We start from the raw sequence: 16,516 nt of genomic DNA, 5'->3' as shown, positions 1-16,516 counted from the left end.
CGGGCCGGCGGGGTGATGCGGCCCCTTTAAGACCCTTCACAACAATGAAGCTGCCTCGGCCTCCGCTTTATCTTCAGCCGTCGTCCCGCCCCCACCGCCCGTCCCCACCGCCCGTCCCCATTGGCCCCCCTTCGGCCTCCGAGGCCCTCCTCCGCCATTGGCTGCACCGCCAGATCCGTCTCCAAGTCGCCGCTGTTCATTCGTTGTATGCACTGCCTGTCTTTTCGGGACTACTCAGTCAGGGCGCTCAGCGAGCAGCGCTGTCAATCACGGGACGCCGGAGACCAATCACATTGGGAGGAGGACCCCCGGCGCCGGCCTTAAGCGGAGTTTCGGGGCGGGTCCTGGGTTCATTCACAACATTCCTCCCCCGCCCCACTAGGGCTGGACAGCGCTCCCCGGGCAGCTGGGGCTGCGCCCACACAAGGCTTTGTTTACTGAGGGTCGCTTCCGGGCGCCGCGAGGGGACAATCAACACGGCTCGGCCCGGGAGCGAGACAGAGCGGCGGGATCCCCGGGCAGCCCCTCAGCCCCTCCTCCCTCAGGGCTGTGTGACGAGAAATTCAGCCTCTTTGGGCGGCGGGTCAAGTTTTGATGCTTTGCGGGATGGAGGGATCACAGGTCCCTTGGTAGGGTTTATGGGGGCTGCGGACACCCTCGCTAGAAATAGAGCCCAATCCAAGCCCATCCTAGAGCCCCAAGCTAAGAATCTCCAATCCATTCTATGCCCTATATATTACGTTAAGTCCTATGAAATTACTGATTTTCAACAATTTTTTGATACACTAAATGGCAATTTCATAAGGTTCGACGTCATAGATGTCAAATCCGACCACCTCTGATTGTTTTTTTCTGATTCAGTTTGTCTAGTTTACACCTCTTGATGTGACCTTGAAGCAGGCGGTGGTCCACATCGCCGGTTCCCGGCGCCACCACCCCTGCCATCTCCACGTTTCTAGAGAACCCTGCATTTCCCCTTCGCCACACTTCTCTCCGTTAGCATTACGTTTCTTTATCTATTTCAGCAGTTGTTTAATTTCTGTCTCTCCCCGCTCCATGGTGAGCTCCAAGGGGCAGTCTAATTGTCTAACTGATGCACTGCTTTACCGCCAGCACCTGAACACCTCCGGACATACAGCAGTCACTCAATCTATATATAACTTGTTGAATGAACCAGCTCATGCTTTGCTCCCATTCCACTGAAATAATCTACAGAGCAGGAAAACCGAAGCTGGCCCCTAAGTGGCCTGATTGCTGTCCCCTGCCTCTCCCCACATGGAAACTCTGCCTTTTTCCTTCCAGGAATTTCCAGTTTCACAGCTGCATTTTCTGGCCAGTCCCCAACCCACCCTTCAGTAAACTCCCTCTGACCTGCGCTGTCCAGTATGGTCACCACTGGCCACAAGTGGCCTTTGAGTCCTTGAAATGGGACCAAGCTGAACTGGGCTGTGCTGCCAATGTAAAACACATTGGATTTTGGAGACTTAATAGAAAAAAAAGAAGGCAAAATATGTCATTAAGAATTTTTTATATTGATTACATGTTGAAATAATAGTATTTTAGATGTCTGTGTTAAGTAAAATACATTATTAAAATTAATTCCACCTGTTTCATTGTGTATTTATTTTATTTTATTCTATGCAGTATCAGGGCGTTTAAAGTTGCATATGCAATTTGCATGGTAATTTCTATGGGACAGCAGTGGTCTTGAGAACCCACAGTTGACCACAATGACAACAACAAAACAACAATAATAATAATGTACTGATTGCTTATGTGGTGCTCTAGCTGTTCAGACACATTATCAAATGTAAGCCTTCCAACAGCGCTGCAAAATGGGGATGTCATCTCCATTTCTCAGATGAGGAAACTGAGGCTTAGAGAGGTGGAGTTCTTGCCTGACCGGGAAGCCCTAGACTTATTAGAGCATGTCTTTCTTGCAAGGATTTGAGGCAAAGATAGACTTATGGGGAAGGAAAAATGGGCGGGGAGAAAAGCAGGGAGAACATCAGTGAAACAAGTCTTTCAGGTGCTCTCCTAGCAAACAGGACCCAGGGTCCAGCTTTTCCAAGCAGCCCCCTTCAGCATTTAGTATGTGGCTGGCCCTTGTCCCTGAGGATGCTTCAGTGGATGTCCTGAGATGCTGAATCAGAAAAGGCACTCCAGGCCAGTGGAACAGGATGTATAGGAAGAATAGAGAATGGGACATCACAGGGTGAGGATGTTTTATTTTATTCTCTCGCAAGAGATACTAATATTTTCATCATCCCCATCTCATGGATGAGAAAACTGAGGCACAGAAAGGTCAGGTGACTTAACCTAGGTCCACAGCAGGAAAGGGTAGGGCCAGCTTTCAAGCCCTGGTGGGTGGGCTGTCTTGTCACATTCGTTGGGGACCAAATGCACAGTTTGGGAAACACCAACATTCTATTCCATTCCTCTGATTTTACAGATGAGGGCAATGAGGCCCAGAGAGGGTCAGAAAGTTGCCCCAGGCCACACAGCAATCCCTGGAGAATGTGAGAAGTCAGAAAGGCCCTTGGGAAAATGGGGGGTGCCTCCAGGATGAAGTCTCCAAGACTGTTTCACACCTACCCTCTTCCTAGCAACACTTTTAGGAAAGGTGATGTTGCAAGGGGTGTTCTAGCTACCCTCAAGTCCTCCCTTCTCAGCGTAGCCAGCGAGCTTGGGCTTCAGGAAAATGGAACCACATTTATCCCGCCTGCCCCTGTGAGCTCACTGTCTAGGCATCCACAGCTCCTGACCCCAAACCCACATGTGTACTGACATCAAGACCCATGAGAAACAGGGTGACTCTGAAGGCTCGGAGGATGGGGGCCACGCACCCCAATGCCCCTGTTGACTCAGGCAGGAAACCAGCCAGGGCAGTTTCACTTCCTGGTCCCGATGCAGCCCCTCTGGGCTGCCCAGCTGCCAAGATTTGCTTCTTACATTTCTTTTCTTCCCTTTTGGAACACAAGTTCATGGGCAGAGAGTCAGGGCCCTGCCAGGAAAAATGGGCATTCCAGGCAGAGGGGGAAGGTGGAGGCAGGAGAGGAAAAGGCTTGAGCAGGAATAATTGTCTGAAAAGCAACATTTAATGACTGCCGTGGCCCTGGGGAGTGGGGAGGGGCAGGGGAAAAGACAGGGAGTAGACAGGCTGAGTGGCTGGAACTGGGCTTCCCTCCCCGTCCAGGACACAAAGGCAGCTGTCACAGTCTTCAGGCTCCCCTCATTTCCACACTCAAGGAGGGGTGTTAGGGTCTCCATTTAACAGATGAGGAAACTGAGGCTCAGAAAGGGACTTGCTGAAGAGAACAAGAGGTGTAGGGGTTTCCCAAAGTCTGGGGCTCTTGGCTGCGACACTAATGGGGGATTTGTGGGCAGGCCCCACATGCTAGGAAGGACCTAGCATGGGAGGGAAAAGTCACCCAGGTCAGTGATGGGGTGGAGGAGGGTGGAGGTGGTGGGAAAATGAGGCTGTCTGGGGAGGCCGAGGGAGTGGGGTGAAGAGGGAACAGGTGGGTTGACATTCCAGATCCGAAACCTGTCACACCTGAATGCCTTTCCTCACCCCTGGGGTCCCCCTCAAAGGGGCTGGCGTCAGAGGGACAAAGGGAGCCAGTTTACAGGAGTCCTTGGCCAGCCCGGGCGCCGCCAGCGGCAGTGGGCTTGGCCCGGGTTGGAGGCGCCTCCCGGTGGTGGCTCAGGGAAGCACGAGATGCACCCAGAGCCCAGCCGGTCCCACCCCTCACCCTTTTCGAGATTCCAGATAGAAAGGTTAAAAGATCATTTTCAAAAGCGGGTGCAATGAAGGCTCTCACCGACAAATAAAGACGAACACGTGTTAAGAGTTTTTCTATTGAACTCCCGTGGGAACCAGGCAGATGTTATACCAGGTTCAAAAGAGAGTCCGGAAAACGGGCACTTTTACAACAGATCAGATTATTTGAGTAAATAAATGTGCGAATGGAGGCAAATTGGTTTTTCCACAGGGAAGGAGGGCTGTCAATGGAACCTCAGCTGCATGGGCCAGAATGAGCAGATAAGAGTGGTTCTGTATTGCTATCAGTTGCTTACAATTCGTGGATGGAGCTGTGAAATAGTTCCAAGACGCTGTTATGAACCAGCTAACCCGGAAGGGAAGGGCGTGTTGTATAGAGACGATGCTTTGAATGGTTAGAACTGATTTACTGAGACGCAAAATGTTCCTTGCAGAAAGAAACAATTCCTTCCTTTCTCCATTCAACAAACACCTGTTCGTGGAGCAACTATTGTGCGCTGTTCCAGGTGCTGGAGACACAACAAAGATGCAAAGTAGAAAACGGATGAGACTGGCACAGAGTGACCACTTCCAGGAGCAGGGGACAGAGAACGATTCTCTGAGGTGACACCTGGGAGGGGGAAGGAACAGGAGGTGCAAAAGGCCAGGGGGCGAGACTGGGAGGAGGTGGGGGTCTGCAGGGGTGGCCCGGGGCTTCCTTGTTTTCTGTTCTCCCCACTAGAATGTCAGTTCTCAGCTCTACCTAGCCCAGAGGTTGGCATGCAGTAGGCGCACAATAAATGTCCAACGTGCAAAGCGACTCCATATCAAAGGGCAGAAGTCACTCGCTGTCTGCTTAGGGGAGAAACTGCTGTGAGGTGGGCAGATGGCAGGAGGGTCCAGGTCCCGTAGGTGGGGCTCAAGGAACGGTATACTCTGGGCATCACAGAGCCAAGCGGCAGCCCTGCCCTCCAGTCCCGCGTCTGGGCCCCATCCCCCGCCCCTCTCCTCCCCCTAACAGAAACCCTGAGCCCCGGACCCCAGACAACTCCAAACTGTGAAGTCTCGCCATCAAATTAGGGCTCTGCTGCCACAATTCCTGTGTTTTTGAGATGTAAATCAGGATTTTTTTTTTTTTTTTTTTTTGCATGTGAAATTACCCTTCCTGCCTTTTCAGGGGGTTAAAACTCACCTGGAAAATTCACCATTCAGAAGGGTATAATTCAGTGGCATTTAGCATTCACAACATTTGCCACCACCAACTTTATCTAGTTGCAAAACCTTATCACCTCCCAAAGATGACCCCATACCCATTTGCTGTCACTCCCCATTGCCCCTTCCCCCAGTCCCTGGCACCCCATAGAGAACCACCGTCGCTATGGACTTGCCTCTTCCGGACATTTCACATGAATGGAATCACACGTTATGTGGCCTTTTGTGTCTGGCTTCTTTCAGAATGTTTTCCAAGTTCACCCATGGTGAACTGTATCATTCTGTTTTATGGCTGAATAACATTCCATCCTGTGGATAAACTACACTTTGCTTATCATCTGTTGGCAGCATTTGGGTTGCTACCACCTTTGGGCGACCGTGACTGGTGCTGCTGTGAACGTACGTGCGATGCTGAGTCTGTGTTCGATCCCTTGGGGCGTGTGCCTGGTGGGCAACGGCTGGGTCGCGTGGTAACTCCAGGCTGAACTTACGGGGCAGCCACCAAACTGTTCTCCACAGTGGCTGTCCCTTGCTTTTTAGAAAAATGTTGGGAGTTCGGTCACCCACCTCGGGGGGAACAGCAACCGCACTCCCACCTCCCTCCAAAGACAGCGGCTCAGCACCACCCAGACCGCCTGGTCCCTGAGCTGTAACCTGTTCCCCACCCCCATCAGAGGGAGAGAGGAAGGACCTGAGACCAGAGCTCCTGGCCGACCCCACAGGCACAGCTGGCGTTTCAGGGGAGGGGAGCCCAGGATGGAACAGAACGGAAGCTTGGTCTGTTGAGAGGCAGCAGACGGGCAGCTGAGAGCACGTACTGGGGCTCTGCCAGTGCCGGGTTCAAGCCCCTGCTCGGGAATGTTAACGATGTGACCTGACCTGGGCATCACGAGGACTGAGGTGATGTGTAGAAAGCACCAGAGCGGTGCCTGGGCCACAGGCAGTGCTTCATACTTGCTGTTATGACTTTTTTAAAAAGATCGAGGTGGCACTGAGAAGTTTGTAAGCACATGCTGGTTTAAGCGGCATTTTGACTCTACAAGGTGGTGTCAGTGCCTGTCCTGCAGACGGGAGTGACTCCCTAGGCTGCCTGGCCGGGCCCCGGCAGAGCGGGTGACACAGGCATGTCCGTGGAGGGTATGTACGTGAGTCACCCAAGGCAGGAGGAAAGAAAACTCTCCCCCGGTTCCCGGGCTGGAGGTGCAGAAGCCCATTCGTCCTTCCCTGGCATGTGGCTAGTCTCCTGTGGAAACTGCTGGGGATGACCCGGTTGGGGCACGTGGCCCCAGGCCCCAGCATGCCCCGCTCACAGGAGCATGTGACCGTGGGAGGAATGACAGTCAGGTTTATTGCTCTGTGTTAAACCAGTGGAGACAGCATGTGGGGAGGGGGGAGGGGGACACAGGAAGTTGTGAAGGCATCCTCTTGGCCTTGGCCTGCGCTTGGCACCCTGGGAAGCCAGCCAGTGCACTTCTGACCTGCTGATCACCTGCTCACGGGCCAGGCCCCCAGTAAAGTTTGAGGCGTAACCCAAGGCTCTGGGGAGCACGGCCTCTCCTTCCTGCACAGGTCTGAGCACAGAGAGGGCTGCGGTGATGGCCTCTGCTGAGATGCATCCTTAGGAAGGTGTCTTGGTGGAGGAGGGGGCTGCTGCCTTCTTTTTGGTGGGGGCCTTCAACAGTGCCAGCTTCTTGGGCAGACTGGTGCTGGCTTTCATCAGCACATCATGTTCGATCTTCTTCCGGATCCCGACCTCCAGGTTCTGAGGGGGCAACCATGGCACAGTCACACTGGGACCTGAGGCGGGAGGGAGGGCCTGGATCGGCATCTCCCCCCGAAACAACACCTGAGAGTCTGGTGGCTGGGGGTTAAGTCCTGCTTCTGCCCCATACTCTGGGAACGCTGCACACCAAAAAACCCCTTCTCATCTCTGGATCTCAGCTTCCAAACCTCTGCCCATTTCCATTTTACAGCTGGGGAAACTGAGGCACCTGCAGTGAGGAGGCACTTGCCCAGGATTCCCAAGTCATGTGAGTGATGGGAGATTGGAACCCAGCACGCCCAGGGTCTCCAGCCTCGGCCTCCAGGCGGGCAGCCGCCCCCTGTCTCTGCTTTGCTAATGGTGAACCAGGGCTCTGAGAAATAGGGGTGCCGGCAAGTAAAGGCACAGGAATCAGAACCCAAGTGTTTGGGTCCAAAACTGGTAGTTTAATCGTATTACCTAAACCGCTCCCTTGCCCTGCCTATGAGTTCCAACGACCATGACAACCAGGACCATCACCACACGCTGGGCGCCAGGGAAACAACAGCAAAGACACAGAAAAACCTCTGCCCTCATGAAGCTGACACTCAGTGCGTGTGGACAACACAGCTGCCAGTGACAAACTCTGGTGGTAAACCGTTTTTTTTTTTTTTGGCCACGCCCAGTGGCATGTGGGATCTTCGTTCCCCAACCAGGGATCTGAACCAGAACCGGCGCCCCCTACAGTGGAAGCACAGAGTGTTAACCACTCGATGGCCAGGGAAGTCCCTCTGGTAAACTGTTGAAGGATGACAGATGACAAGTGCTGCTATGGAGAAAAGAATACAAGGGATGATGAGTGAGGGATTGGGGGGCGGGGGGAGACTGCCATCAGGGATAGCTGCTCAGAAGCAACACTTGCAGCCAGACTTGACTTGGAGGAAGGAAGCCGTGTAGATTTCTGGGAGAAGAATCCAGGCGGAGGAAACAGCTAGTACAAAAGTTCTGAGGTGGGGCAAGGAGCAGTTAAGGGGCCAGTGAGGCTGGAGGGACAGAGGGAGGAGGTGAGGGCAGGGAAAAGACAGGAGTAGAGTGTGCTGGGTCCTGTGGGCTGTGGGGAGAACCTGGGCTCTTCCTGAGTGAGGTGGGAACCACCGAGGGTTCTGAGCAGAGGAGGGAAGTGCCCTGATTCAGGTGCTCAGAGGTGCCCTCTGGCTGCTACGGGGAATGGCGGGGCCAGGAGATCTGGGAGGATGTGACTGCCCTGGTCCAGGTGGGAGATGATGGGATGGGACCAGGTAGGGGGGTCAGGGAGGTGGGAAGTGGGTGGATTCTAGATTAATCCTGAAGGCAAAAAGGACGAGATCCAACCTGGATGTGAGGGAAAGGGGGAATCCCGAGTATCTGGAAGGAGGAGAGACTGTGGTAGGATCATGGTGGAGTCGGGGAGCACAGTGGGGGTTGGATCAGGAGCCTGGTTCTGGACATACTGAGCTTGAGATGCCCCGAGACACTTTCCCCCTCTAGCTGAGACATGGAGGTAAGCAGGTTGCTGGGTACTCAGGTCTAAGAAAACTGAGGCTCTGGCGATCCAGTGGTTAAGATACTATCTTCCACTGCAGGGGGCACGGGTTCAATCCCTGGTTGGGGAACTACTGAAAGCTGTGCAGCACAGCCAAAACAAAAAACAAAAAACGGAGGCTCTAAACAATTGCTCAAGATGATAGGGGGAGTTAGTGTGTGCTGTACAATTAGAATTCAGGTCTGACTCCACCAGATCACTTTGTAACTTCTCTTTGCAACCTTAACAAAAATCTCTTTACTACTGCTTTATAAGATCAACCCCATTCACCTGCACACGAAAAAACTACACTTAAAAACAACCACAAAAACGTTTATTTCAGCCCTGTGCTGTTCTCAGGGCTTTACAGGTGTCCTATGGCATTGAATCCTTACAACTCTAAGAGAAAAGTGCTATCACTACAACCATTTCTTCTTTAAGAAGCTCAGAGTGAAGATATACTAGCTGTCGATGGAATTGCGCTTTGCTCCCGACACTGTCTTCTTGCAAAGCTGGGGTTTTCAACCCCTTTCCCAGGCTGCCTTCCCTCTCGAGGTCTATTAAGGAGGACAATTTCAGCGAAAGCAGCTAATGTGTTCTGAAACATTTTGCGCGCCACTCGTGGCTTTGGGAGGCTCACTGATCGGGAGGTAATGTTTCCGTACCCACTGCACAAGGGAGGAAACTGAAGCTCACAGAACTGGGAGTTCTCCATCCCCGGCCTCTCACACGCTCGAACTCACCTTCTTGAGCTTTTGCTGTTGCACGATCCGTGCCTTCTTGGGTGCGATAACGAGACCTGGGGAGAGATGCGCTCTCGTGAGGCCGGAGAACCTCGGGCCCACCTCGCCCCCCAGTCCCCGACCCGCTCCTCACCGCCCTTCCTCGGGCCCCGGTTCCGCTCCGAGGCTGTCGCCGCTGTCTTGCTCTTCGCCGGTTTCCGCGCCTGGAACTTGCGCTGCCCCTGCGCCATGATCAGTCATGCACCGGAAGAGGCGGGGCTGTAGGAGGTCGCAGATGAAAAACGCAGGGCACGATGGGATACAGCGGGGCCGGAGGGCGCAATGGCTCACGGGATACAATGTGGCAAAGAGTTAAAGTGACCACTACCCAGGACGGTCGATGATAGCGCAGTGGTTGAGAGTCCGCCTGCTGATGCAGGGGTTCGTGCCTCGGTCCGGGAAGATCCCACATGCTGCGGAGCGGCTGGGCCCGTGAGCCATGGCCGCTGAGCCTGCGCGTCCGGAGCCTGTGCTCCGCAACGGGAGAGGCCACAACAGTGAGAGGCCCGCGTACCACAAGAAAAAAAAAAAAAAAAGCATGAAGCTATTCTTTATCTTGACTACTGAGCTTCTCAGGGCCTCCTCTAAAATTTTGTACCTGAGGTGTCACCCTAATTCCAGCCCTGAGAGCAACCCAAAAGGGAGGTACTAGTATTGTCTCCATTTTGTAAATGAAGAAAACAAAGCATGGAGACGTGAAGTGATTTGGCCAAGATCACACAACAGAAAAAGCGGCGGAGGACTTCCATGGTGGCGCAGTGGTTAAGAATCTGCCTACCAGTGCAGGGAACACGGGTTCGAGCCCTGGTCTGGGAAGATCCCACCCACATGCCGCAGAGCAACTAAGCCCGTGCGCCACAACTACTGAGCCTGCGCACTAGAGCCCAAGAGCCACAACTACTGAGCCTGCGTGCCACAACTACTGAAGCCCGAGCGCCTAGAGCCTGTGCTCTGCAACAAGAGAAGCCACTGCAGTGAGAAGCCCGCGCACTGCAACGAAGAGTAGCCCCCGCTCGCCACAATTAGAGAAAGCCCGTACGCAGCAACAAAGACCCAACACAGCCAAAAATAAATAAATAAATTAAAAAATAAAAATAAAAAAGAAGAAAAAGAAAAGGCGGTGGAACTGGGATATGAACTCAGGCAGCTTGACTTCAGCTGCTGGGATCTTAAGAGCCATGCAAAGGCCCTGTCTGCTTTCTCTGTTCTGGGAAGAATTGTGGTTGGGGGAAAAAGGTTAGCTTTTGGGCAGGCCATTCAATAAGTTTATTATAAAAATAATGGGGGCAGGATATGGACAGCTAGGTTGGTTACTTCTGGGGTCCATCTAGGGTGACCGTGGCACCTAGGGCTGCCCGGAGCTCCTCAGGGGCAAAGACACCCAGCTCTGTGATGATGCCGCCAGTGATGAGGTCGTGGGGCGTGACATCAAAGGCAGGATTCCAAACCCCAATTCCTTCAGGGGAGAGGGGGGAGGCAAGAAAGGCAGGTATTAGGCTCAGTGAAAGTTCTCAAGCTATTGTCACCTGCCTCACTCACAGTGGTTTTTGGGATTGGGGAATCCTTGAGAATCTAGAGATCCTCACCCCAAAAGTGCATGAAGGCATGGGTTTTGATACCAGTAATGACTTTAGACCCCCTGCATTCCTGGATTGTCACTGTCTAAGAAGAAGCCTTCAAAGTCTTATATACATCCACCCACTTGTGCCTGCTCCAAGAATCTCTTTAGGAAACTCCAAGAATCCACCCCAGGGCCTTTGCATGGGCTGTGCCCTCTGCCTGGATGCTGTCCCTCAGATACGCACATGACTTGATGTTTCACTGGCTTCAGGTTTTTTCTCAAATATCACCTTCTCAGTGAGAACTTCTCTGATAATCCTGTCTAATCCACCCCCTGCACAGACACTTTCCATATCCTTCTGTGCCTCATTTATTTTGCCTCAGCCTTTACCCCCTTCTAACATACACTGGAATTTTGTTATTTATCTCGTTTGTTGTCTGTCTCCTCACCGGACTGTCAGCTCTATGACGGCAGGGACTTTTATGTCTTTTTTCACTCCTGTTTCCCCAACCCTATCATGTCACCTGGCACTGGCCAGGTACCCCAAAATATTTGCTGAATGAATAACAATCTCTTACACAAGAGGCTGCAAACTCTGTTTTCTCTGGTTCACAGTTTTTTAAGACCACTGAATTAGCTGCTAGCTTTCAAAGTGTGGGAGCTTTCGAACATATAACAAATGTAAGGCTTCTCTTGGAAAAATCAGAAGAAAGACCTGTTCTCCTGGGGTCTGCATTCCTGTGATCCTTGGCCAGAGCAGAGTATCGGGGTCCCAAGACTGCACCTGGCCCGTGTTACCCAGCTTTCTTGGGGGGGGGGGCACGGTGGGTTGTTAACTCTGCTTTCCATGGTCTTATGGGTTTTGATCAGTGCTAAATAATTAAGCCTCCAGGAAAGCAGGGGCACCAAAAAAATAAGCAGAAAATATTTTTTTTTTTAGAATTAATATATCTATTTTTATTATTTATTTATTTATCTATCTAGCTATATTCTTTTCCATTATGGTCTATCACAGGATATTGAATACAGTTCCCTGTGCTATACAGTAGTTCCTTGTCGCTTATCCATTTAAAGTATAGCAGTGTGTACACGTCAGTCCCAAATTCCCTATGCCTAACTGGTCCTTTTTATAAAAGGTTTTCGGTCATACTTGTTACTATTTAACAAGCACTAAGGGCCAGGCACTGTTCTCCACTTCACGTGGGTTAATTACACTGAACCCCCTGGGGTATATGAGATAGGTCATGAAAACAGCTCATGGGGCTCTTAGGGATGAATTTTAGGCAACCAGGCTACACAGCCAGTAAGTGTGGGGAAGCTGATAAATATCTGCCTCTTCATAAGCACTCGGCCAGGTGGTACTCTTATTTCTTGGAAACAGAGCTGGAGAAGAGCAAGACAATTCGCTCAAGGCTTCCCAACTCATTAGTTGTACCTTCTGACCTTGAATCTGACCTCCAGGACGTGTCTGCTCTAAAATACGGCTTGAAGGAGCAGCTTATGCCCCAGAAGGCTGGTGACACCCCCAATACCACCTGCTGCCTGTGAAGGGGTCAGGGGGCCTCAACAGAGGTGCCCAGGCCTATGGTGCCCCCCTCTGAGCAGATGGCTTACCGGGTGCCGCAATCCTGACCCCATTGACATGGGTCAGCTCCTGGCCAGGACGCTCCTCAATGATGATCTCCCGGCCCGTCCTCAGGTGGAGGTCACACGAGGAGCTGGGGGCAGCCACATAGAAGGGGATGCCGTGGTGCTTGGCGGCGATGGCTAGCTGGTAGGTGCCCACCTTGTTGGCCGTGTCGCCATTGGCAACCACGCGGTCGGCTCCCACGACGACAGCTGGGGAGTGAGATGCCCGGAGTCACCACCGGGCCCTGGATGCCCGGAGCCCTGCCCGCTGGCGCCCCCCACTTGCTGACCTGACACTCCATAGTGGGCCATGGCAGCTGCCGCCATGCTGTCGGCGATGAGGGTGGCGGGGATCTGCTCGTAGACGAACTCAAAGGCCGTCAGCCGGGCTCCCTGGTTGTAGGGCCGGGTCTCCGTGCAGAAGGCACACTCCAGACGGCCCAGGCTGTGCAGCGAGCGGATCACACCTGTGGGGCCCAGCCCAACAGGAGGATGAGATGCAAAGTGACAGATGGGCAGGGCAGCCCAATGGTTAGCAGCATGGTTCTCCAAACCGTGCAGTCCCACTCCTGGGCCCTTGCATTGGCTGTTCTCTCTGCCGGGTACAAATGTGTTTAGAGAATGCCTTCTCCGTGAGGTCTTCCGGGATTCCTCCATTTCACACAGCAACCCTCACACTGCCAACCCCTGCTCTTTCTCTTTAGCACTTACCACCTTCAAATGCATCATACGTATTTGTTCTGTTCCTGTGTCTGTTCCTCCTATTTTCCTGCTCCTGATGGCAGAGATTTGATCTACTTTCTCCACTGCTGGGTCCCTAACTCCTAGAACTGTGCTTGGCACACAGCAGCTGCTTAATAAATGTTGAGTGACTGAAGGAATGGATGCATGTATGAATGATGGGGTACACAGTAGATAAGCATTTATTAAGCATAGATATTTGTTGAGTGAATGAATGTCTTGCCATCAGAGTCTCAGTCCCCAGGCACAAGGGCGGCACCTAGGCAGGTAGGGAAACCTCCTGGAGAATTTAGGATCAAGTGGGATCTGCTGCCTTGAACCTCAGGACCCAGTCCCCCTGGTCCTGGTCACAGCTAACCTAATCTTTCTTTAGGGGGCTACGCCCTACTCCTCAGTCCTCTTACGAGTCCACATCCCACCCACTTCCTTTTTAAAAAAATTTAATTTAACTTTATTTTTATTTAAAAAAGTTAATTTTTTTTTTTTGGCTGCACTGCATGGCTTGTAGGATCTCACTTCCACATCCAGAGACTGAACCTGGGCCACAGTGAAAGTGTCGAGACCTAACCACTGGACTGCCAGGGAACTCCCCCCACGCATTTTCTAGGCACATGGCACAGGCCAGGCCTATTGAGTGACTGATCCTAGATGGACAGATGACTCCATCAGAGCCCCCGAGATACAAAGAGACTTTTCTAACACTGTCGGAATAGAGACCCTAGGCTCTTTTCCTTGTGATCTGGACCCTGGCCGACCAGTGGAGCATGAAGATGATGGAGGAGGACCGATCTTAGGGATACGGACAGATGGACCCTGATGCTATTATTTGAGCCCCTGGATCCAGTCATACCTGAGGCCAACCCTCTGAGTGTTTCTGTACAAAAACTAATAAATTCACATTTTGGGAGGTGTATAAAGTGGTTCGGGTTTCTTTCTCTTGCATCCAAAAAGGGCCCTCCCCTATCCCTGTGGATGCCCACTCACCTAGGGCTGTGCCATAGCCAGCAGTGGCCAGTGCACCAGTGTTGCAGTGGGTCAGCACGATCACCTTGCCGCCTTGGGGTGCTGCCCGCTCTAGGAGGTGGTGCGCTCCCAGGTCTCCGATGCTCCGATTGTCCCGGAGGTCTTTTGCCAGCATGTCCTCGGTCCAGCGGATCACTCTGGGGCCGACAAGGGACGCTGAGCACAAGTCACAAGGCCTCAGGGCCCACACCAGCCCCTCCTCCCTGCCCAACACTGCTCTCCTGGAGCTCTCCTGCTGAAAGCCTCTCACAGCTGTGGGGCTGGGCCCTTCTGCCACAGCCATCTACCTGTAACTCCATTTGCTCTCAAGACACATTTACCAAGCACCTCCTGTGCGTCAGGGGCTGGGGGACACAGCAGTGAACAAGACAAAAATCTCTGCTCCTATGGAGCTGACACTGACACTGAGGTGGGGGAGGCAGGTGATGAACAGACAATAAAGTGAAGGAAAAGGCAGAGGAGTCAGGAGACAGAGGACAGGAATGAGCTGTATTATATGGGGGGTGGGGTAGGCACAAACCTGAAATTTGAAGGAGAGGAGATTAGGTAGGTAGATACCTGGTTTGCAGAAATGGTGTGTGCAAAGGCCCTGAGGCAGAAGGGACCCTGGTTGGGGTTAAGGAACATGGAGAGTATCTGTGCAGCAGATGGGGAGGGAGACATTGTGAAGAGAGCAGAGAGAGGACCAGGGCTAGAAACAAAATTCTGCAAAAGCAAAAACTAGGTAAATGAGGTGGCACTTAAAACGGCCTCCAAGGGCAGATAAGGCTGGGGACGTTGAGGGAGGTCAAAGTCAGGGCATTAAGTTCAAGGATCTCGGGGCCAGGCTGCCCGGTGGTGAGTCCCAGCCCTGCCTGTGTGGCCCTGGACTAAGAGCACATTGCCTCAGTTTCCCCATCTGTAGCATGGGTTGTTGTGCAAAAGAAAAAAAAAAAAAAAAGAACGCATAGCCGCCGGTTAGAGCAGCGCTTGGCACAAGGCCCCTCTACCTCTCTCTGACCGCCTCCTCCGTGGCGCCCTCCCGCTCCGCTTCCTGGGCTGCGAGGTCGGCCAGGTCTCGGGCGGCGCGGGCCATGTTGACGGCGGTGGGCCGGGCGGTGACAAGGAAGCTCAGCGCGTCGCGCACGAAGGCCACGAGCGCGGCAAGTCCGGGTCCCCCGGCGCCCGCCTGCAGCTCCACGGCGAGGCTGAGGCAGCCCACGAGCGCAATGGCTGGGGCGCCGCGCACCTGGTGGGGAAATGCGGGCGTCAGGGACTGCAGGCACGGGAAGCCCCCCACCCCGGTCCCGCCGAGCGGCCCCACCTTCATAGCGCGGATGGCCTCCCAGGCCTGGCGCACCGAGCCCACCGCCTCATAGCGGCTCTGCTGGGGCAGCAGCAGCTGGTCGAGGATCTGTAGTGAGCCCCGCGAATACCGGATCGCCTCCAAAGTCATGCCGTTGCATCCGCGATCACCGCCGCTCCCGGGGCTCAGCTGGCCGCGCGCACCAGAGGCGGGACCGGAAAAGGCGCAGGGGGCGAGGCCAGGGCCCCAGGGGTGGGACCTCTCCCGGAAGGAGGAGCGTGCGCACATCAACTTCGCTGGCTCCTGGGACCCGCCACGCAGGCGCCGGGTCCTACTACACCTTCCCCGCCAAACCTTTACAGTTAGCCGCACCCTCAGAACCACAAAGGTGCCACTATTTATAGGGCACCTATTGCATGCCAAGTCCTGTGTTTAGCACCTGGCTATAGCAAGACTCCTAAATGCCAGGTGGGTACCCTCAGATGCGTGACTCCTCCAGCCAGAGCGAGTGCTGCCTGTGGCCTCACGTAGAGCAAGGCACCAAAAGGGGGTTCTGAGATCGAACAGACTCTTACTGCTGCCTTGAGACCTTCCCATCCCCGCGGGGAGTAAGGGCCTGCGGGCTGGGGGTCACCACCACCTCCGGACAGGGCACATTACAAGTTCAGCAGAATTCAGCCGGAACCTCAGCCCCAAGAGGTCCATGTCTGGTTTGTTCACCGCTGTATCTCCATGGCTAGGATAGCGTCTGGTGCACTGCAAGTGCTCAGTTAGTATCTGTGAAATGATCCTTCTCCAGGGTTTAGGGGGAGGTGGTGGGCCATGAGTCACCTGGTGGATGCTCAGCTGTTTTGGGGCTGTTTTTTGCTCAGTTTACTATTTTCCTTCAAAGGAAGCAACACGCTGGGAACTCTTTCATGACCCTTCCCGGGTGTCCCCATGGGTGGGGGATAATGAACAGCCCACACCTGTGTGCTCCATCCCCTCCTGCAACTGGCCTGGATCCTGAGCACCCCTGCTGTCCAGTCCCATTTTCATCCTTTACATTCAGCCTGTGCCACCTCCTCCAGGAAGTTGGCCCCGATTACCTGGGCTACTACCTTTCAGCCCTCATCAAGCTGCGTGGGGACCCAGGCTGTGGTCACAGCATCAGCATTGGCTGATGAGATGCTGGGCAAGCTTAGTTGGGTTGGGGGTGGAGGGGTGGAGGCATAGCTC

The 16,516-nt window shown here is 53.5% G+C and overlaps 2 protein-coding genes across 2 annotated transcripts; both read right to left on the bottom strand.

Annotated features, from left to right (window-relative positions):
* Nucleotides 1–6,302: 6,302 nt before the first annotated feature.
* Nucleotides 6,303–9,526, bottom strand: C4H19orf53 (chromosome 4 C19orf53 homolog). Its single transcript, XM_059061920.2, has 3 exons — nucleotides 9,154–9,526; nucleotides 9,021–9,076; nucleotides 6,303–6,737 (listed from the first exon to the last, which is right to left on the bottom strand). Exons 1-3 carry the CDS (start codon nucleotides 9,248–9,250, stop codon nucleotides 6,594–6,596), a joined length of 297 nt encoding a protein of 98 aa, XP_058917903.1. The 5' UTR covers nucleotides 9,251–9,526; the 3' UTR covers nucleotides 6,303–6,593.
* A 775-nt stretch (nucleotides 9,527–10,301) lies between these two features.
* MRI1 (methylthioribose-1-phosphate isomerase 1) lies at nucleotides 10,302–15,941 on the bottom strand. Its single transcript, XM_067032650.1, has 6 exons — nucleotides 15,317–15,941; nucleotides 15,003–15,241; nucleotides 13,975–14,150; nucleotides 12,540–12,716; nucleotides 12,235–12,459; nucleotides 10,302–10,515 (listed from the first exon to the last, which is right to left on the bottom strand). The coding sequence occupies exons 1-6, from the start codon at nucleotides 15,584–15,586 to the stop codon at nucleotides 10,370–10,372; spliced, it is 1,233 nt and encodes a 410-aa protein (XP_066888751.1). The 5' UTR covers nucleotides 15,587–15,941; the 3' UTR covers nucleotides 10,302–10,369.
* Between the last annotated feature and the right edge of the window lie 575 nt (nucleotides 15,942–16,516).

Source organism: Kogia breviceps, chromosome 4 (genome assembly GCF_026419965.1).
Source record: "Kogia breviceps isolate mKogBre1 chromosome 4, mKogBre1 haplotype 1, whole genome shotgun sequence".
In the NCBI taxonomy this organism is placed as follows: Eukaryota; Metazoa; Chordata; class Mammalia; order Artiodactyla; family Physeteridae; genus Kogia; species Kogia breviceps.
This window is presented reverse-complemented; position numbering and strand designations above follow the sequence as displayed.

What these genes read in the sequence shown, in the direction of transcription:
- C4H19orf53 (XM_059061920.2), bottom strand. Translation starts at nt 9,250, where the DNA reads ATGGCGCAGGGGCAGCGCAAGTTCCAGGCGCGGAAACCGGCGAAGAGC. An exon ending in CCGGGGCCCGAGGAAGGGCG is followed by an intron (nt 9,077 to 9,153) that starts GTGAGGAGCGGG and finishes ATCTCTCCCCAG; the next exon opens with GTCTCGTTATCGCACCCAAG. An exon ending in AACAGCAAAAGCTCAAGAAG is followed by an intron (nt 6,738 to 9,020) that starts GTGAGTTCGAGC and finishes TTGCCCCCTCAG; the next exon opens with AACCTGGAGGTCGGGATCCG.
- MRI1 (XM_067032650.1), bottom strand. Translation starts at nt 15,586, where the DNA reads ATGTGCGCACGCTCCTCCTTCCGGGAGAGGTCCCACCCCTGGGGCCCT. An exon ending in AGGCCATCCGCGCTATGAAG is followed by an intron (nt 15,242 to 15,316) that starts GTGGGGCCGCTC and finishes TTTCCCCACCAG; the next exon opens with GTGCGCGGCGCCCCAGCCAT. An exon ending in TGGCTATGGCACAGCCCTAG is followed by an intron (nt 12,717 to 13,974) that starts GTGAGTGGGCAT and finishes TGGGCCCCACAG; the next exon opens with GTGTGATCCGCTCGCTGCAC.